The sequence below is a fragment of the Gymnogyps californianus genome, chromosome 2 (genome assembly GCF_018139145.2).
Source record: "Gymnogyps californianus isolate 813 chromosome 2, ASM1813914v2, whole genome shotgun sequence".
NCBI lineage: Eukaryota > Metazoa > Chordata > Aves > Accipitriformes > Cathartidae > Gymnogyps > Gymnogyps californianus.
The window spans coordinates 50,504,377-50,526,449 of NC_059472.1; the positions used below are offsets into that span (position 1 = coordinate 50,504,377).

The following is a 22,073-nucleotide window of genomic DNA, read 5'->3' on the forward strand; positions in this document are numbered from 1 at the left end:
CTAACCACCCCAAAATAAAGATGGGGGGTGGGGGGGGAGAGACCCCGACCCGAAACGGCCGGTGCGACCCAAACTCGCCGCGCTGGAAAAGTTGCCGCCGGGAGACGCGGTGACAGCCCGCTGCGGCAGCTCCGCAGCCCCGCGGCCCGGCCCGCCTCCCTCCGCGGGCGCGGGCAGCAGCGCGGCGCCGCAGCCGCCCGCCAACAGCTGTGCTTTTTAAATGAATAGTAATAAAGTTGCGGGCTTCCCCCCTCCCCGGCCCCGTTCCCGGCGAGGTCCCGTGCCTGCGGTCCCGGCGGGCGAGGGAAGTTTCGGGGCGCGCGCGGGGTGGGGGTGGGGCGGGCCGAAGTTCCCCGCGCGGGGCCGGAGTTGGGGCTGTGGAGGAATGTGGCGCCGGCTGTCACGTGTAAGCGGCCCCTCGCCGCCGAGGGGGGCATGTGTGAGGGGCGGCGGCGGGGGGGTTAAATAAATAAGCACGCGCGTAAATACATAAATAAGGGGGGGGGGGGGCGGGCGTTGGTACCGGGGGAGCGGGGAAGGAGCGCGCCCCGGAGCCCCAAGTCGCAGGGACTCGTCCCGGACCCCTGGAGGAGGCGGGGGGAAGCCCGGGACCCGGAGGAGGACAAAGGGCGGCTTGTGCGGCTGTGGCGGGGCCGGCAGCGTCCCGGCCCGGGCGCCCCCTCCTCCCCCGCCCCTCGCGGCCTGGCGCGGCCGCCCCCGCCGGCCCGGCGGGCCCCTCGCCGCCGCCCCTCAGCCCGCCGCGGCGCGGGGTGTAGCCCGCCTGCCCACCCGCGCCTCGCGCGCCCCCCGAGGAGCGGGCAGCCGTTGGCCGCCCCCCCCCGCCCCCCTCAGGAGCCGGGAGCCGTTGGCCGCCCCCCGAGGAACCGGCAGCCGTTGGCCTCGGCGGCCGGGCGGGCAGGGGCTTCTCCCCGCCTGCGAGCGGGGAAGGAGGCTGAGGGTGGCTGTCACCTCAAATAAACATCTCTCTCTGGATGGGCGCGTTCCTCCCGGGTTGGTCTGTACATTGCAGTGAAGTTGAATAAAGCCTGGGTTGCGTCAGGTCAGAACATCTATAAGTTGTCTACTTTTTGGGGGGGGGGGGGGGGCGGGAAGGGGAGCAAGGGAGAAAGGCCTGCGGAACTGAGGGCAACTTATGCGGCCGGGGGGGGCTGCCTGTGTCGGGAGCGCAGCGCCCGGCGAGCCCCCGGTCGGGGATGTGATCCTGAGCCGCTTCGCGGCTGCCGGCAGGCCTTGTTTTCTTCTCGGCTAGGCTGGCGTACACCAGGAGTTAAGTGCCTAGAAACCAGCGCAATTTCATAGTTAGAAAGCAGGAGCGGGGTCTGCTTTTATGGACTTGTACAGGAGGACCTGGCAAAAAACTGCGCTCCCTTTGCTTGAAACAACTCTTTCCAGGAGTTCCCTTTTCAAAGTCTTCCTGTTGACTTCAGTGAGCTTTAGAGCAGGCTTTAATTCTTTTTTTTCTTTTTTTTTTTTTAAACTCTCCAGATATTTTAAAAGGGAATAAAGGGTGCCTTGAATTTACTGCTTTACCTGCTGCTGCCGTCTGTATCTAGTTTACCGAAGTTTGTGCGGTTCAGTAGTGCTTTTGTTTGGCATCTTGTGAAGAACAAATGAGCCGCTCTTCCCTTACCTTTTAAAAATGATACCACAATGAAAGTTCTGTTGCTTGGGCACGCACTTATATTCCAAGCTTCCCAGGGAGGATTTATTTACGTGTGCATAAGAGTTTTAGAGCCAGTAGGAGAGCAACCAATTAGCCATATTTGCAAAAAGATGCTGGGAAACTTTAACTGAAGGGTAGACTTAGACCTCCAAGCATTTAAGTGCAAAGGAATAAACGTTGAGAATTAATTGGCAAATAGAGGAAATTGTTCTCCTCTTAGGCATTGGACATGTTTTACTCATGGTTATTTGTTAGATGCGTTACAGAGAGGAGGTTTGTTTCAAATATCTTCCTGTAAACATCACAATTTAAAACAAAAGATACAGCTTCCATTTTATGTGGAGGTATGGGCTTTGCCTCCCTTACGTACCAGTAGCCTGAGAGTCCCTAAAATGAGAAAACAGCAACATTGTACGATTCAGATGGAGTAGCTTGGATTTGCTGACGATAAACTACTGACTTAAGAAAACCGCTTAATGTTCAGGATAGAGATGATAGAGATTTCTTTACAGTGTCTTATTTACTATTTTTCAACTAAAACCAGGCAGTAAATCAATCATCATCTGTAATTATTGCTGCAGTAATTACCTTTGGGGAGTAGGTTATCATTCTTGGTGGCCTTTGTTCAAATATCTTTTTCATTTTCCCTGTTTTATTTTTCTTGAATCATGTCAATTTTTGAGTGGATTAATAGTATTCTGAAAGCAGTCCGATTGTAAGATTTCTGAAAGGGCTAATAATGCGATTCATCTAAGAAGTTGAAAGATGCTTGCATAGACATAGCATTTAAATTCATTGATAAGAGTCAGCCCATCAATTATTACATCTTCATTTTTAGTGAACAAACAAAAGCTGTAAGTAATGTTGCAAGGAGAATTTCAACTGTACCTCCAATGCAGCGGTTATTTAAATTCCTTATTTCTTAAGTATTACTGATTTAGTCAGTACAAAATATAGTTCTACAGTTTAAAAATAAACAGTATTTTAAATAGCTTCCCTGAAAAACTATTCTTTGAATGTATGTAAATGAGTTATTTAAACTCATGAGTGCTGTTTTACATCTAAATAAAATATGGAGTTACACATTACATTTCCAATTTGTCATGTACTTAGCAACCCTTTCTGGGGGGAAGATATAAGAGATATTTTTGATATGTCTGTCACTTCTGATAACTTAATTTGAAACTTATATCTTAGGGGAATACTGATACGAGGCAGGTAAATACATTAAAACAAAATGACAATTGAGTTTTTATATTGAATGCATGAAACTAATGTTCATCTGAAATGGTGGGTGTTAAGAACTTGCTAATGACTGAATTTCTTCTATTTCTTGAAAATACACTTTTCTGAATTACCCTGGTTTGTGTTTACATTCCTTTTCTATTTCTTTTTCTCTCTTTTTTTGTTTTCCTCCCCCCCGCCCCGCCCCCGTTTTGGTTTCTTGCCAGCTTTGGTCTGACTGTGCCCCGGCTCTTGGTGAGGATTGCATCTCAGGTTTGGACCTAGGAAAGAAAAAAGGCATGGCTAACATTAGATAAGCCCCTTAAAATTTAAGAATAATAAAAACGTCTTTCCAGGGAAAAATAGGATTGTAATTATTTTCTGTGAAAAGCACTGTCTCTTACAAATATACTACAGGGTTGTGGCAAAAAAAAGTCTCAAAAGGAGAGTAAATTATTTAACTTTCTGGAAAACTGTAATTTGAATATCTTATTTTACTTTAGGAAGGAGGAATTAAAGTTCAACTGCCGGGTTCTTTTAGGCAAAGGAAGGATCAGTTGCATCAAACTCATCAGTCCTGACCTATATTTCATTCTACTGATTAATTTATCCCATTTCTTTGGCTAGTTTCTGGGAAGAAAAAAAAAATCTATTTGGTATCATTGACCTGATCAAAATCACCTAATGAATTTGGTGGGGGAGGGAGGACAGCAGCAGAAAAGCAGGTGGGGAGAGGTAAGTCAGAGATATGATACCCATGGATAAGCCCCGAAAGAGCCACTGTGCAAATGAAGGGTATTGAAGAAGGGCAATTGGTATGACTCCTTAAACTCCTCTAACACCTAAGGGCAATGCCATTCCCGAAGTAAAACCATGCTGGAGACCCCCTGAGATGAGAAAGCAATGGAGCGGGGGAGCAGCTCGCTTGTATGTTGTTTAACTTGGCCATTTGAATGGTAAACCTTTTTTTGTGACTTGGCATGCTTTGTAGATATCACACTTCGGTTACTGACCGCCTCCCCCCTCCCTCCCCTTTCTGGTTTATGGGGTTTTAGTTTTGGGAGGGCTTGGGGTTTTTATTTTGCCCTTACCACCGGCTTTTGATGAGAAAACTTTTGTTTCTAAACAAAGTTACAAAAATATAGTCACTTGCAAAGAAAACCAGGTATTCTTAATACAAACCTGAAGGAAAATGTATTCCTACTAAACGTTAAACCCAGGTTTCTCTAAGCTAAAGCCAGGTAATATTCATTATGCTAAAGACACCCGTGAAGAATCACTGAAATTGTAGGCATTAGGTAAGCCATCACAAGGAAACTAGAACAGACCCACACATTTAATAGAAGCGCTAATCTCTGAAAGTGATTTCTTTTTGGAAAAAAAAAACCCAACAAAAATATTTTGTTATTACTTCAAAGTAAATTTTTACTCATTGTAATTTCGTATCCCACGTTTGACTGCAGAAATAAAATTACTGAGTGTTAGTTCCTAGAAAGATGAGAAGGAAAAATTTATCGGCTGTATTTTACATATCTATGTTCTGCTTAAAGAAGGCTTGTATCTTGAAATATTTTGGCAAGCCCAGAGTGTCTCTTAAAGTTGTTCCCTCTTTTTGAGGAAACCTAGGTACTCTTTCCATCCTGACTGAATTTACAACTGCAACTCAACTCATGCAGAGTGTTGGTGGACTGAGTAAATGTACCTGTGTTTTAATGTGACTTTTTTTTTTCATCATAAATTCGAAGCAAAAGGCTGTTTCTCATACAGAGATGCAGGTGGTGTGGTTTAGTACCAAGGAAGGTAGAACAGTAGTAGATTAAAACAAAAATCTTACTTAATAGCAGCAATAGTTCAGAGAGAATTTGACATTCGGATCCCCTTCAAACAGTAGCCTTTACATTTCTCTGTATCTGTCAACTATTTGAATGTTTATTCTCAGCCCCAACCCTCCCCAGCTTCTAAATTGCATGGACTAGACTCAAAAGTCATTAGATTGTCTGCTGATTAGACTATAATCAATCCAGCATAAACAAAACCAGTAATTAGTATTGGCATGATTTCTGTGAACTTGACTTAAAGTTTCAGTATTACTGGTCCAAAGAACATTTTATGAACGGGCCGTTTTCAGGAACTGTGTTATTTTGGCATCATCATTTTATAGGGAGGGAACAAAAAATTCATAAGATTCCATTTGGCCTGAAAAGCAAAAACATCTGTTTGATGCATGAGTGGATTGCTGCCTTCTATTTGGCCATCCAAAAAAGGGCAAAAATTAAGATATCGAACATAAAAGAGTACATGAAAAAACAAATTACAAAGAGGATTTAAGATTAGCGTCTTTTTATAATGAAGGCTATTTATAGTGTTCTCTTTTTGACTTGCCAAAGCAAGCCCCAGCTCCTTTATATACTAAAAAAATCCGTAACAACAAAAACATCCCTAACCTTTAGTAATATTCATTGACTTTGGCAATGCCTAGCGGTATTGATGGTCTTGATTAGCTGTAGGATTGCAGTAATGCTACCCAGTCATTTTTGGGGCCAGCATGAGTCCTATTGACCATCACCGTTTACTTCTTAGGAGCAGGTACTATTAGGAGTGAACATCTAAACAGCTGCATCTAAACAGCTACTGGTTGTACTGCTCGTTTCCATAAAGGTGAAATCTTGTGACAAAGATAATCTTAAGAGGCTTAGAAATGCTGCATGTTTGGTTTGGTTTGATTTTGTTTTCCCGAGTTGCTGTTAACTTGTGTAACAAGGGAAGCTGTCAGTATGGAGGCACTTATCTAACGTGTAGGATAAAGTTATCCGCCATGATCTAAGATGTCTTGAAAGGCTTTATGTTGCTGTGTAATTCATTCAGTCTAATTTACAACTGGTTTAATAGCTCCCATTTCTTTGTTCTGAAATATGATTCAGTATTTTGAAACTCGTGCATTTTGGAAAAAAAATCTTCCTTTTGAATAATTGTACATCAGGAAAGGATGTAGAAGAACTGTTAACATTTTATGTAGACCATATGGTTTCAGTGTTTTTGCTGTGTAAAACACTGAAAATAAGATATTTGGAGTTGTTTTTTTAGATTGATTAAAATATAGTATAAATGCTGGTACCTTAAGACAGACCTCTTAGCACCATTTCCCAGCTGTTTCTTATGGTTTCCATTGGTTCCTGTAGGGCTACCTGAGCTCAAAATCAGTCCCAGCTGGGGGTGGGGAAAATGCGCTATTTCACTTAAATCAGAACTGTGGCATATATACATATGTATATATATTTTTCCCTGAAGGGACAACATACAGATCTATGAAGAATTGGGCCTGTTTTATTTGGTGCTGTGAAAATATACATGTCTGTTTTCAAATATATTTTGCAGTGTGTTACTACAAAGCATTAAAGTTTTTCAGTTGCTCTCTTTACAAAAGTCAGATAGCACAAGAGAAGCTTTTAAATACTTCTAAATCATAATGCAACACTTGGCATAGGATTCTGACAAAAGATGAATGTGCAAAAACCAAAAGAGGTGGTGAGGTTTGTTTTTGTTTTAACTTTAATTTTAGACAACTTGGGTTCTATTTCACCTCAAGTATGAGTAATTATGCTAGTTTAGCAATTATTAAAGATGAAAGAAATTCTATTAGATATAAGTCTCCTAAACTTCAGTAGCTTTAGTTTTAGCTAGGATAATGATCAAGGAGTAGTTAGCCATATGCCTAGGGACTACGCTGTAGCAAAAAAGATAGGGCTGATCTTGGGGGTATCCTTGTTACAACATGTTATAATTAACATTTTCATTCAGCCCTCCTACTTTCAAAAAAATCTGCTTTATGTTCCACTGTGCACACATTAGTAAGTGCACAAAATTGCCCTCTTCCAATGGATTTTGGAACCAGGACCATCGTCCTCTGTATTTACAATATTAGTTAATACTGGTAATGCTTTTTTCCCCCACTTCCCATTCCTTTAGTTTCAAACAGTTTTTTCCCCTCTATACTGCATAATTATTGAGAAAAAGATGTAGCGGATTTTTTTTCCTCCTTTTTCAGGATTTAATCTAGGTTATCCATGTTCTTCTGGTGTGTGCACATTTGAGTCTTTTAGATTTTCCTTTAGCTGGAGTGATGCTGTGCATGCTATACTGCAACTTTTCTTTGTACGGTTGAGTCCATATAACATGTACTCAGAAGGGTTGTAGGGTTGTTACCAATTCTGCACAACTAATGCCCCATGAAATTTTAGATTTTGGGGGATGTGTTTTTGTTGTGTTTTTTTCCCCACTCTTTTTTTATCATGGGAGCAAGACAGAGGGGTGTTTTTTAAGTGATTTATCTGATACTTTCACTTTTAAATATAAATGCAGTTAGGTGCAGTTTTTAAGGTTAGGATTCTTAGTCCTTCAGGATTTCTTAAAGTTATTTATATATCTGTTGGTATAGTGACTTCCCCCCACCGCCTTCTTTTTTAATGTGATCGGGTCTTACTATGGTTCTTTAAAAGTAAAATATCAGTAACTAGTTAGTCTTCTTACAAATTTGAAACAGTACTAGTCATTAGTTAATCAGCCTCTTGGCTGAAGCAGAACACCTTTTTGCCCTGAGGGCGAATGGACAGGATGTCGATAGTGAGGGTATCGGTGTTTTCCCTCTTTCTCAAACCCCATTTTTGGAGAGGTTATTCTCATGCAAGGCAATAACCTGGAACAGGAATTTTGTCCTTACCAAACAGGAAGTGCAAAATCTCTCTCCTAGTTTCTCATACAGACACTCTGTTACACACAAGTGTGGAAAAGCTAGAGCACTTTTAAGGCTAAATGTCCTCGTTAACTGCACAATAGATGGCTTTTGTATACAGTCGCTGAAAGTTGTGCCCTTACTGTTATTAGATTGTGTTTTGCCAGGAAAATATATTTCAAACAATGAATTCTGTGATAATTGATTTTTTATTTTTTTGTTGTTCACTTCTTTTGGTAACCTATCAAGTTCAACTTCCATTATTGACTCATTAACTTCTTGAAAGGAACTTGAAAAACAAAAGTAAAATACCTGCTGTGTTGCTGGACTGGATGATGTGAGGTAGTGAGGCAGCGTCCTTGGGAAGACTGGGCTGTGCTTTGATCAACAAAACTTTCTCTGGCACTGAATTATGATGGCTGGTTTTTTTTTTCCAGACAGTCAAGTGAATTTCTAACTTTGATAGTGGCAGTAGGAAGGGGGAGGGGGTGGGGAAGTTAATTATTTTCCACCTCCAAAGAATACAATTGCGAGGAAGGAACTTTCTGATTCACTGGTTCCAGGACAACAGGATGTCAAGATCCATGCCTGATGTAACGTTTTCACTCTGAAGATGGAAGGAGGAAATGAGTTGCTATTGGTCTGTGCGTGCAACCACTGGGAAGGGATTACGTTACGTGACTTACAAAGAGCTAGAGCATAGGAAAAGATTTGGTTTGCAATTTTTGGTGAATCTGTTGAGCGGAAGACTTGCTTGCCAGACACAAATGTCAATCAATGAAGAAAGGTCAGAAAGCTCTAAGGCTAGGTCCAAAAAAAAGGGCTTGCATGCTGCAAGATGCTAGTACTGCAGTACTTAGTTTACAGGTGCCTGGTTGCCTCGTGGAATAGTCATCTTGCACCAGGTGCTTGGATTCTTTATATAATTCGTAGGTAGGTTAGGGGTTTATGAATGTTGTTGAGTAGGAACTACCTTAAGGAGACAGTAGGAAAAACTTGGAAAGAATAGTGTGTCTTAGCTCCTCCCCTGTTCTAGATGTGGGTGTCTTTCTTAGTGCAATAGGGTATCTCATAGCAGTCACTGACCTGATCCAGCTTTTTGGAGATAGGGGACAGGTTGTTACTTTCCTCCCAAGTTAGAAGGAACTGAGGGGTTGTGCTGCTGCTCTTCCTCTCCCCTTTACTGAAGAGGGAAAGTTACTTGCTCTGCTAAGATGTGAGAGGCGGGGGTTCTGTTCTGTGCTTTGTCTCAGAGTGTTTGTATCTCACAGGGAGTACATCAGTCATTACACAGCAGCATATTGTGCTATGAGTGTGAGCTGCCCTTTTATTTTTGTCCATGATGTTTCCCTTTTCAAAAGTGTAATTAAGTATTTGTTGGACGAGAGGGTGAGAAGGAGTGTTCATACACAAGACTCATGGCTCTAATGGCTTGAGTACCAATGGAGAAGGAGGAGACCTGGGTCCTGGTCTGCCAAGTACTTACTGCAATATTACTTCTGATGAATTATTTCACCACATCCTGGGTGAGTGATCTAACCAGTGGGTGTGGGCAAGAGGGGGAAAGGAAGAGGTATTTCAACCCACACATTTTCTGCCAGTATCTTGTAGCAACCGGGGAAGGGTATGTAAAGTCTGAAGAACCAGCACATAAGACTGCGTCCAAAGCCAGGGCAGGCAGGAGAATATTTAACCTTCGACTAGCCAGCTGCGGTGGGGCTTTGGTTCAATTTCAACATTGAGCTCCACAGCACTGAGAAAGCCTGGATGATAAAACCATAGGTCAGGTCACAACCTGACCTGAGTGGCATCTGAGCAGAACTTCTGGCAATTTAGATGCAGCATCCCCTCACTAGTTTTTGGGCTTCTAAGCTCCTTTGTGGATATAGACCAGAGTGCTGTTTTACGTGATAGAAAGTCATCTAGAACAGAGCAGAGAGTTTGAGGGATCAAAAGGAAACTTGTAAAACCCTGGTACACAATAGATGGAGATCTCTGGTAAATTAGGGATAATCTCAATTGAAAGGAGGTGGGTTTTTTGACTCAAATGTATAGGTAATAAATGTTTAGGTAATAGAGCTAAAGCGTGCAACTGTATTTTGTTTTGGTGTTGGAATGGTGTCAGACAACTTGAACTCCTCAATTTGAGTGCCTCATTTTAGGCACATAAATAAATGACTTAACTTTCAAAGGCAGTGATCATCTACAGTAACCTTTACTGTAGGTCCTCATAGCCCTTCCTTACATCATCGGTCTTCAGACTTGTGTAATAATGGTTACTTGGAGGTTCTGTGATCCATGTGTCAGTTTGATTCAAATTGCTCTCTGTTGCTGAGTTTACGCTTTTGTAGACAGTGTTTAATGAATTTCCTGTTTTCTAAGCACAGTTGAAAATACAGGTCTGTAGGAGTACCAGAAATTCTTAGTTATGTCCCTCTGAGAGAGTAACAAAGCTTAGGTGATACATAGCTTCAGTATACTGAATCACTTTGAAAGCATTCATGTTAAGTACCGGGTTTGTTAATTAGGCTTAAAATTTATCTTAGCCTCCTAACTTCTGGCTTTCCTCAAAATGGACTGGTTGCCCACAGTCACATTGTCAGGAATGGAGGTGGAGTACTCAGTCTAAGACAGGCAAGACAGCTGAAAGTCCTGACCCTGGTACTAAGAATTGACTCACAGAGAGATTCCCTCTTGCTTTGCTAATTCTCACCATGGTCCTCAATTTGTCTCGGAGATCCATTATAATCTGTTACATTGCATGATAGAGAGTCTTTGGGATGTCTGGAATTTACTTGAGGTTTATAAAAAGCTTTAAGATTCTTTGGAGAAAAGTACTTTTTAAAATATACCATTATTAGTTTACTTTAAACAATAAAAATATGAGTATATGTAGATGTGGCTTGACCTTGTTAAAAGATGCATGATTAGGGAGGCAAAGTTAGCATTCTGGACAGGATTAATTAATCTACTACCTCAGCTATCCAGAAAAAGACATCCCCCCCACCCCTAGCTTTGAGGTTTCTGGTAGAATTCACCCTCTTCTGCAGGAAAGAGCATCTTCTGCCTTTTCTGCACATAATGTTACGTAAAACTGGACGTCTGTAGGCTGTCACATTTGGATACTGTCATCCTTGAGATCAAGCGTTGGAAGAATATCCAAAGGATTTCTTAAGCATAATTTCTTTCCGCTTAAGTATATTTATTACTTTTATGTTTATGTGCTGCCTAGGAAAATACTTTATTTTAGCGTAAGAATAATATTTTCCAACCACTGCAGTCTAATTGGGAACTCCTAATTCAGTCTTTCTACAAGAAAAAAAACCCAGCTCAGTGTTGGGACAGACTAAAGAGAGGAGTAAAAAATATGAATGCTATGAGGGGCTTTGTCTTCTGGAAAAAGCGAATGCAAGAAGAAAAATGCTTTATATAACAGGAATCTTTTAAGGAAAATAATAATTTCCAATATCAAGAGAATACTGTTACAATGATGGGGGGGTAGAAATAGGAAAAGAGGTGTGTCACAGCACAAAGGAAAACAAATCAGAAATACAAATATTCATGCATGTGAGTAATTGGATTTTTGTACAGTTGTGGCTACACACAACTAGTTTTCAGCAGAGTTCTGGAATGTAGATATTTGAAATGTTAATATGCAAATGCATTTCTTTTTCCAACTCTTCTCACACTAAAGTCATTGGGTGCATATACATTTGGGAGTCAAAACGGTAATCAGGTTTCTGGCTTGTAGCTGATAGATGTGTATTGATACTAGGTGAAGCTGTTAAAAAAACAATACTTTCTTAGTAGTTCTGAACTTTCATGAATGCCAGTTGTCTTAAAGGACATTATAAAGCAGGCTGAAATGGTTGTTGACTTTCAGGAGTCACCCACTGAATTGCTGCTTACATGTGGCATAGCCAGGTGTGAAATCCTGTGCTTGCATGTGTTGGCCAGAAGAGTTTAAAAGGTGAGTCTTAGTGGTACTTAGGGAGAGAAGAAAGTGGAGGAAGGTGTAGCCCTAGCGGGTGATGCATTGACATGTGATCCTGCATTTAATACTACTCTGTAACTTCTTTAATTTTAGTTTTGTATTCTAACTGAACCCTTATGGAGATGTATTTCCACAGCACGTTATTGCAAAGTGCGAAACATCTTCAAAATTCATTGACTTTAACAGAGTTAGAGGATACTCAGCACCTCCTGTAACTGGCTCCTAAATTTGCCTTCTGCTGTGTGATTAATCTATCTAATCATACTTAATATCTACCTGTAGATGGTGACAGTATGAATGTCCTCTTGGTTTTTATGTGGCCATGAGGAGGAGGGAAAAGAAAAGTAGAGAGATACTTCCAGAAATTACAGTCATTTGTAGGTACTGAAATAATGGCACACACGTTTTATTTCTGTTCTGTCTGGGTAACTTGGTAAATTGTGTATTGATTATGCTAATACAGTTAGTGTCTCTATTACTTGTCTGCAGAAATTATTCAAACATGTAGATTGAAGATGCACTTGGCAAAGTTACCATCCTAAGAAAAGGCTTTTGTGCAAAGATGGTTTTAAATTGAATTACTAATCATATGCTAATGGAAATTTATAGATTAAGTATTGAATTATAGGAAATGCAAAGTGCAAGTTAAAAATATATATTCTAAACTTCCTATCCCAACAGTCTTAGTTGCTATATTAGGTTTATTTTCACATCTCTCAAGGAATATGTTTTAGGAAGGGATAAATCAATAACAATCTATTTTTATAGTTTATTTTGGGATATGTGGCTTCTCCTGCTTTGTTTAACAAGCTGAAAAGAGGCTCAGGCATTTGGGGCAGTTCTTTTTTTTTTTTTTTTTTTTCTTTTTTAAAATTTATTAACCCACCTAGACTAGAAGAAAATAGACTTTTTTCAATTATCTTTTGCTTTTATTTTATTATGGTTTGTAATAGCTTAGAAGCCATAAATCTTAGCCAGAGTTCTCCAAAAGGCTTCCCTTTCAGTGAAAATGTCCTTTTTCACATTTTTCATTTTATCCATTTCTTTTCCATGCAAGGTTTTTCCCAGGCATCAACCAGAAATGACTTGTGCTCTTCCATAGGGTGCTAAATCTACAGATTAACTTTTCAGTGAAGGGGAATCCTGGTTAGTCAGTAGAATATGAATGAGATTTTGCAAGCTAGAAAAATCTGTGTGTATTTGTATTAACTTTATAAAATAATCTCCCTCCTTTATAGGCTAACCATGTGTCCCATGAAGAGACTTAAGCAAAAGGGGTGAAATCCTCATTGATCAGCAGGTGTTGCTGTAGAGCAGTCAGGAGATTAATGCTGTTTTCGGGACCTCTATATCAAAATTCCCACAGGTTTTCCTCATTGGCTGTCCTTGATGGTACTAGTTGATTTGTTGTGGGGTTTTTTTTTTTCTTTTCTTTAAAAAGGAATAGTTGGTCTTGATGTTGACATTCAGCAGCCTAAGCATGAGAGGTGCTCTGAACTGAAAGCAGGGTTTGCCTTGGACACTGGCTGTACCAAAGCTGAAATGTCCTAACCTTTCACATAGATGCAGCTTCAGTTTAGAGATACACTTTTTGCAGTAACATTTTAAAAACTGGTATCTGTCCAACCCACAAGCTTTTATAATGGGAGATAGAATTGACATGCTGGAATTCTGTTTCCCCTTACTGAGATTTTTTTTTTTTTTTTTTTTTTTAAATTGCTCTCAAGAAGTGCGCTGCCACAGTTGTTGTGGTGATCTGGTTTTTTTTGTCAAAATTTTATTATTTGGGGTTCCTGTTTGTCTTGTTTTTCAAAACTTGCACTGACAAAATATGTAGTAGGGACTTGATGGTTTGTTGTTTTAAGGAACAGGTAAGTCAATTGAGAAATATTTCTACAGCTAACAAAACAGGTGACCTGTGGTCATAAACACATAATTGTAGGGACAAGGAATATTGTTGCTTTTGTGACATTATGTCAAATGTATCTAGAAGTGCTGTTCAGCAGTAACATCACTTATAGTCTGGATTCATAAGCTATTGTTCTGGTTTCCTGAGGCCTCTCCTTTTACTAGTATTCTATGACTTTGTTATCTGGTATTTATCTTACCTTATGCTCGGATGTGGTATATGCTGTAATGAAGATGACATCCCTATGCGCAATTACAGTCCTAGAGTATCGGTAATTTTGATGTTTGAGTTAATAATAGTGCATACATGCTACTGTTTTATCTGCATATCATCCTTATGGCTTTTTTAAGTTACATTTCATGCTAGCGCTAGAGAAATGTTTTTGGTTAGTAAAATTTATAGCATCTTTCTATATAGGTGCTGTTTAAAGTTGCCTTCCTCTCCTGAAAGAAAATGGTATAGTTAATGTTTAAGGGAATTTAATGTTGGCTGCATGTCACACTACCTTTCAAAGTCAGGTGAGTTTAACAGTGGCCTGAGAGCTGAAATAGCACTGGAAGTTTTCAGAGTCTGGTTGTGGAAAGGCATAAAGTGCTCATTGAGAGCTGATGCTACCAGCTGTAGCTTACTTAATGTAACAAATACCCATGCTAGTTGGAGGAATGATCTAACTTAATGCAAAGGAAAATGAGATGCGATTTTGTAGATGATTTGTACTAATGCTAAGATTTCCCTAATTCTATGGGTTTTGTGGGTAGTTTTCTTATTCCTTTTACCGTATTTCCCCCTAAATGCAGTTTTAATTTTCCGGACAAATATGTCAGTCTAGTTGAATACTATTAGCAAGTCTTTGTGCCATGGCCTGTTGTGACCTACTGGGTTCTCTTGTGACTGAGAATCCTTAAAGGGCTTGAACAATGGTTTAGAAAGATGCTAACCACAAAGTTACCTGCTCTGGTACTTGTTTCCTTTTTTTCGTCTAATAAAGACATAGTGATCAGCCTTTGTTGAAAGTAAACCTCAGCTCTCACAGAATTTTCAGATCCCTAAATAGCAGGGAAGTTTTAAATGTTTGGTTTCACAAGGCATACACTGTCATGTTTTCACATTACAAAATTGCATACCTGAAAACAATTTGTTAGGCAGTATCCATGTTTGTTTTTTTCCATTTTAAGACCTAAAAATGTTTGGTGTACCTCTCAGTCAGCAGTGCGAAGCTGAGCACGTTTCGGTGTGCAGTCACTTCTCATAGCAGTGAAAGATTCTGGTGCTGCAGCTGGTGGCAGTAGACATTCAGTACAGAACAGCAGAAAAGATGATCTCTTGCATTTTGGTTTGCATACACTTACAAGTGGAGATCTGCTTCAAACAAGCAGATCTTGTTTACTTCTTAGCGGGTAGCTGCTTCATTTTAAGGTTTCCCACTTGGGAATCAGTTCTTGAAAAGTTTGTGTTTGGCCACGTCAGTTCCATCTTGAAACTTAAAAAATGGTAGAGTTTTTAAACTGCCTTTCTGGACCGAGTTGTGACATGTATTGTGGTTGAGGATTTCACTGGTAGATAGCAGATAAGTCTGCAACCTTTAATAAGGTTGATCAGTAGGTAGTGATGACCAAGGTGAGTTTCCTCTTGAGGGATGGCACAGTGGACTCATTTTTCAGTTTAGAGCTTGTTCTTGAGAACATTTTTTGGAAATAGATCAACAGCTGATGGTGAGCATAAACAGGGTCAGGTTGGGCTGCTGCAGAGGGGGCTTTGAGGAGGTCACAAAAGGCGGTATCTTTTTTTTTTTTAAACTGTATGCTAGTTATTTTCATTATTTTTCTTGCTTTATTAACGAGTCATACTCATCTGTGCTGCCCTAGTGAAAAATCTGTTTAGCTTAGTTGTGTTTGACCATGTGTTGCCCGAAACTCAGCTTTTCATGAGCTTTTCCCATTGCTTTCTTTGTCTGACCGGTTTCCTTTAGCTGTGAGGACTGCTGGGATGACTGCTTCAGCATAACAAAGAAAATCATACAGTATTATCACAGCTGAAGTACTGGTAACTTCATGGCTGCAAAATACAAGTTCAACTGAAACAGTCAGCTCATAAAATCATATTTTGTGAAATACTTGACTTACTCCAGGGCTGGGGAAACTTTATCAGATCTCTGTTGATGAGAAGAGTGTGCTTACTAGCCACAGCTCTGGGACAATTATAGGGATTGTTTAGAGTCCTCCGGAGATTGTACTTGACTCTTTCTAATATATGCACTGTGTTTCAAGTTTCTGGTGTCCTAAGAGTGTCCTTATGAAAACTGGTGTTTTTTTTCTAGAAACTCAGATTCTAGAAACAACCAGTTGTATGAAGCCTTGGGGTTGGCGGAGGAGGAAAAGAGGTACCTGTGGAGTGTGTATATGTATCTCTTCTTTTGAATATATGTCTAGATTTATATGTGACCCTAAGTGTTGCACTCTCTTGTCCCAAGAACCAGGAAAAATACCCCAAATCTTTGGATTTTAACTCAGTTGCATGATTATTTTTTGAGGTCTGAATTCTTGGGAGTGGAAATGCTGCAGAAGTGCAGTCTTTCCCCTTTCAGCTTTTTCCCCTGTGGAGGGAGAATGAATTCTTTTCTCTCTGCTGTTCTCTAACTCAAAGAACTCGGTCTTTGGGAGAATAAAAAGGAAATGGTTCTGCCTTTTAGCTCTTCCTTTACTTTTACTTTGGGAGAGTCAATCTTACTTAGGCATCGTATCAGAGCATATGAGAACAGCGCTCTCTAATTTTTCAAAGTAACAGCAGAATGGCTCTTGTTAGGTTCACTCTCGCCCAACAAGTTTTGAATAGTGAATCTGACAAGAATTGTATTGTTTTTAGTTCTACTGCTCTGGAAAGCTGTGAGCCAAGGGAAAGATGCTGGCTTAGTGTATACAGTAAAACAGCATGGGGTTAGTTCTCCTTTGCAAGGCTGTCTGCACTGCTGAGATGTTTGCTACTGAATATAGGATTATTATTATTTTTTTAAAGCTTATGTATGAATTAGCACACACACCTCTCCCGTCTGCCAGGAGAAGGCTTTCTCTTATCCATGTGGAGCGAGTAGAATCTTAAAGCCCAGAATTATTCTCCAATTTAGTTCCATAATCAAATACAGTAGAGAGCATTGAAGACAAATATCCCAGAGGAAATTTGATTTGTTTTTTAAGCCATGAAAACAATTTGGTCACTCTGTTCTCAGATTTGTAGCTTCCATACAGCAACATATTCTGTTTTGGTCTGGTCTACGCTTTCGCACTTTGCAGTGCAGCTTTTCTTGCCCATGTTGTACAAGCATTACTGGCTTTCAGAACTGAAGCTGGTGTAAAGATGCTTGAAACACTTCAGCTACCTACCTAACATCTTTTTTTGTTTTGTTTTTGTTTTGTTTACCTTTTTCTGACAGTAGAAGAAAATGAAACAGAGGACCAGCAGGCAGGTGTGGGACACACAGCCGCACAGACTGGTAATGCTGAATTCCTTCATTAGTGCTTGCTTACCGTTTGACAACAGTGTGAGGGATTTTTGTATCAGGGTGTTTTTGCAAAGCCTGCACTCTTCTTTCTCCGTTTCAGCTTAGAATGCATTCTTGGGGCTTGCAATGGAAAATAACATTCGTCTCCCCTCACCTTTCAATTCCTGAGAATTAGAAATTCTGCCTTTTGTAGGTCAGCCAGCTGAAAGTGAGATGCTTCTAAAGTGCAGCATGCTTTTCTTTCTTTTCTTTTTTTTTTTAAATAATCCTTCTCTACATCCCCCACATAAAACCCCACCCTGTGCCATTTCAGATAAACTTGAATATTCATTCCACTTAAACTATTTTGATATTTGTAAAATATGTGGATAAGGGTAATTTCTTTTAGGATTGTTTGTATAATTTCTTACCAGTCAGGGATTAATTAAGGGCTCCTTAATTTTAAGTCAGTGAGATTGGGTGGATAAAGCTGTTGTTTGAGTCAGGATCACAGGGATATGTATTGTTAATAATCATGAAGAAATAATTGTTAATTCCCAATAACAACAAGGACTCTTTTATTCTCTAATACGGTTCTGAGAATGCAAGAACTACTTCACTTCTGTCTTTGGTACTGATTCCACAGAATTTTATCTGAGGAGCAGGACTGACTCATCTGAATAGTCTCATTCATTCAGCTGAGGTCACCTTTTGGAGTAAGGGCTGACTCCTTAAGGATATTCCTAGAAGGCTAGTCATCTCTGAATACATGTAGGTAATTTGTTTGAGAACAGTTGGAGTTATTCCTCTTATGAAGGTGAAGAATGCAGTTAATTTTTTCTTCAGCTAGAAGACTCTGTATTTCTCTTGTGTGTGTGTCCTGTGGGTTTGTGTTTGGTGTTTGGTGCCTTTTATAGGTTATAGTGGCTCTGCGCATAAACTATATTGTTTGAAAAGAGGAAATAAAAGTGAGCAAGTTCTCTGCTTTTTTAATGGGAAGTTCCCAGACCCTTCTGAATGTACTGATGTCTCCATTTAGCTATCTGCAAACTTGGAAAAAAGTGAACTTGTACTGCTGTAGACACATGAAGTTGAAAAACAGAGGACTGCAAAACTGGAGATCAATGTGACAAGGAATGGTTGCTTTTCTTTATTTTTTCTTAAAATAATTCTCAATGGTTAAGTTGTCTTGCTAGTTATTTATTTCCCATCATGTCCTGTGTTGTTCTCTGTTTCTAGGCAAGATTTAACATTCTGTTTTTCTCTATAGCAAGAATGCAGTGCTGATATTAAAAACAAAAACCTTCTGATAGAGCAAGCAGTACAGAAGGCCCACACTGTGTACGCACTGCCAGAAGTTTTTATAGTAATACTTTGTATCTAAGCTCTGGCTCTAACCATTAAATGTGCTTTTTATAGAGTACCAAGTTATAAATGTAGTGCAGCTACGGCATATTAATCTTACTGCAGAGATTTAATGAGGCAGTTGTTTTGCGATGGACACTATTGGGAGCAGAGAGCGACAGAGTTTTACTTTACCACTGAGCTGAAGAAATATTCCTTGCCTGGTAATAATTATAACCACATGATCTAAGTTTTCCTTTCTTTTGCCAGCACTTTTCCATGCAGAAGTGGCTTGGAAGGAGGTCTACTGCAAGGCAGTGAAATGGATTGGAAAGGAGGCTGTTTTCTTGGTAGTTTGATGTTTTAGTTGTGATTAGCTATGGATCCTTGTAGCATAGGCAGAAATATGTAAGATGAGTTTCACGAATACAGATAGTCTTTGCCAGTCCACTGAGATGGCTTTTAGATATTCATTACTTTTACTTGACTTTTATATGGGTTATAAAAAGTAAATGTGGTGAAACCTCATTTTTACATGGGCAGAATACAATTTCTGCTGGTTGGCCTTAAACCGCTCCCATACTTGAAATTAATTGAAGTCCATGGCTTTATTGCCTCCAACGCTTTTAAGCCAATGCAATTTTTCATTTTCCCCAAAGTTGCAGTTTTATTAGACCAAGTTACAGCAATAACATCCCTTATGAGGAGGAGGAAGAAGGGAAGGGGAGAACCACCTGCCAGGGAACATAGTAATGAGAAAATCATGCTTCTTTTAATTTCCATTTATAAATAACGTTAACATAATCAGTAACAGAAGACAACTGTTCTTTCTCGTCGTCTTTTTTTTTTTTTTAAAGTGCCTTAATAGGCTGAATTTATTTCTGTTCCAAAAAAGTAACCCTCCTTTCCATACTAGATAATTTTCAATGATATCTGCAGATGGAGCTGATATGTGTATTGTTGCTGATGTGTCTTGAAAAATTTCCATTGGTGCACGGCAGCCTCCGAAATAGGGCAGGGAAGCCTCTGGAAATGACAGTGGCATTTGCAGATGTTGGGAAAGGTAATCTTACTAGGAAGACAATCTTTGTTGAGGGAATTGTGGCTGTGATTGTTGCAGATATTGGGGAGAAAGAAATGTGGGAGATGAATGACATTTGCCCTGAAGTCTGTATGTGAGCATGAGCTTTGAACAAGAGGTTAAGGAGAAAGTATAGATGAATGCATATTGCATTTATAAAATACGTTTTATTCTAGGGTTAAACCATGACATCTTTCAAAAAAGCAGCTCAAATAAGGCAGCTTATCCTCAGTTTAAGTAACTATTTAAAGTTAGACCAGATGGAAGATATTTGTTGTAACAGAAAAGCTATCTATTCACAAAGCATCCAAATGATATTTTCTCTCTTTAAATATCTTTTTATTTTGGTGGTGACATCTCTTCACGTAAGCAGATCACAGTGGAAATGCATTCATTGAGAGGGGCTGAGACTGCCAGAACTCATTTCACAAAGCTGTCGTAGGCTAAACTCGAACCTAGGTCCCAGAGGGTCCCACTTAAGTGTTGACCTAAAAACAAATGTGCCAGTTGGCTAGAGCATGTATTCTAAAGTTGCAGCAGAAGGGAATAAGCTTGACTGACTTCTGTCCCTGTAGAGTTTATATCTGCAAATGCAGAAGGAGAAGCAAACATTTATTAGTCTTAAAATGATTCTAATTTTAATAACTGGTCTCTAAGTAGGAAGCTTTAAATTGAGCGATTCTTTAGGCTTTTGTGCAAAGGGGTGCATGTGTGCCTACGTGTGTGTGTATTGCTGAATTCCTGTGAAGTGCAAGTGTTTCTGAATAATAAGTCTTGAGAATTCCCTCCCCTCCCTTTTCTTTCCTTCAGCATTGTACTTAAAGCAGAGTCAGACGCTACCCTTATTTTAAAACAAACAGGTCTGTAAACTTTATGTGCAGCATTTAAATACTCATGTTAAAATTCAAACCCAGTGCCCACATTTCCCTGCGTGCTGTCAGTTTTATGAGATGAAACTGGGAGCTTGAGCTGAACAACTAATAGTATGCGATGTGCACATGCAGCCTTCCAAGTGTTTAATGATGTTGGGGTCAGTTTGCAACAGTTAAGACAATTATTTCTTTTTCTGAATTGCTTATAGCTTGGTGATCTCCTAACTACTTTTATTAATCTTGCAAAATATCTTGGAAAATGAAGTGGCAATGGAAGTTATTAGATTCAGAGCATTCAACAATGGCTAAAATGCCATGAAGTCCTTTTATTTAATTAGCATCCCTTTTTGGTGTGTAAATTTGCAGACTACTCCTCTATTTGGAAGTAGTTGCCCAAGTGGAAGTTTTCACTCTTGAAAGAACCTTGTGAATGTAATTTGTCATATAAGGATCGCACTCAGTGTATAGGCAGGGCTTTTGCACAGCAAATATATTTTTGCCTTCAGAATGTGTTTTTTATTTTTTAAAATTAATCTGGTTTCCCTCTGTAATATAATTCCCTGAAAAATAAATTCTGCCCTTTACCCCTGTCAAAGAAATTCCTCGGTTTTGATCACGAGCCACATAGCATGAGGAAGACTTCCTGACATGGGTCATTTCCAGTTTCTGCTTGCGGGTCTGTCTGTATTTGAACAGTTAAAGGGCAGGGTGCAGCAGTGTGGACCAAAGGATGTAGAAAGATGATGAGAGCCCTGACCTTCATTGTGGGCAGCAAGAACGCCTGCGCTTTGTGCACAGTGGCAAATACAGGAATGGCTGTGCCCACGTCACTGTAGGATGCTGAGAGAGGATTTAAGTGGTTTAAAGTGGAATCGCTCTCCTCCTCACCCCTTCCTCATTCTAATGTGAATTTAGTGTTAGCATGTTTTAGTTTCTCTCCTTTCAAGTAGTTGTGCATGATCCTAATCAATTGCAACGCTAAATAAAGTGGGTTCACAGATACCATCTCTGTTGCTGTGGACAAGAAGCCTACTCCTGGTTAGTCACCCTCTTGGCTAAAGAGCATAACATCTTAAAATGTACTTGCACAATCTCCTGTTATTATGTGAGTTTGTCCTTGTTTTCCAAAATGACTTGTTTCAGTCTTAGCTCTCTCAAATATCTAAAAGGAAAGATGAGGCAGCCAAAGCAGAAGAGGGAAAAGTGGTGAAATGCATTCCTTTTGCTGGAATGTACACAACCATTTTTCTTCTGCATTTCACTTGTTGTACTGTGGTTCCCAAGGAAAAACAAAGTTAAGTGCCAGCTTGCTTTATTAGGGAAGACAGATTGTTTTATTTCTGTCTTTTGAAGGAAGCTTTTAGTAAAGTGGGCGAAAAGTCAGGAGTAGTTAAAGCTACTCTGCTCCTCAGAGGAGGAAAAGTTCTAGACTTCGCATTATCTCACTCTGCGCTGGTCATCTGCAGAACCGAGGTAGTGCAGCGAGCTGTGTGGCTTCTCTGCGCATAGGGGATGGCAGTGAGACTGCACATTTCTTCCAGTTTAGAAGCTTCAGCTGGGTTCAGGACTGCTGCTCTGAGGCTAGAGCTATCCTGCTATCCTCAAAATGCTTGTTAACATGTCAAACAGAGAAAGCTGTCCTTGTGCACTATTTAGGTTTTATAATAGTTAGTTTCCAGGTTTCCATGATCTGGCAAATACAGGTACTTTATCGGGTTTGTCTTAAGTCATACGCAAGTTCAAAGCATGTGTAGCATTTTG

At 40.0% G+C, this 22,073-nt stretch overlaps 1 protein-coding gene across 6 annotated transcripts in view; it reads left to right on the plus strand.

Moving 5' to 3' along the window:
* Positions 1–22,073, plus strand: part of ZNF521 (zinc finger protein 521) — a 232,461-nt gene that overhangs the window by 1,493 nt on the left and 208,895 nt on the right. The window contains exons 3-4 of one of the 6 annotated variants that reach the window (XM_050891176.1): positions 15,858–15,920; positions 16,968–17,027. The exons of 3 other annotated variants lie outside the window; for them this stretch is intronic. In XM_050891176.1, coding sequence (XP_050747133.1) covers positions 15,858–15,920; positions 16,968–17,027 — 123 coding nt within the window. Of the gene's footprint in view, positions 1–980; positions 1,061–15,857; positions 15,921–16,967; positions 17,028–22,073 lie in introns of those variants that run through there. 2 more of the 6 variants (XM_050891181.1, XM_050891179.1) reach the window with 2 other exon arrangements.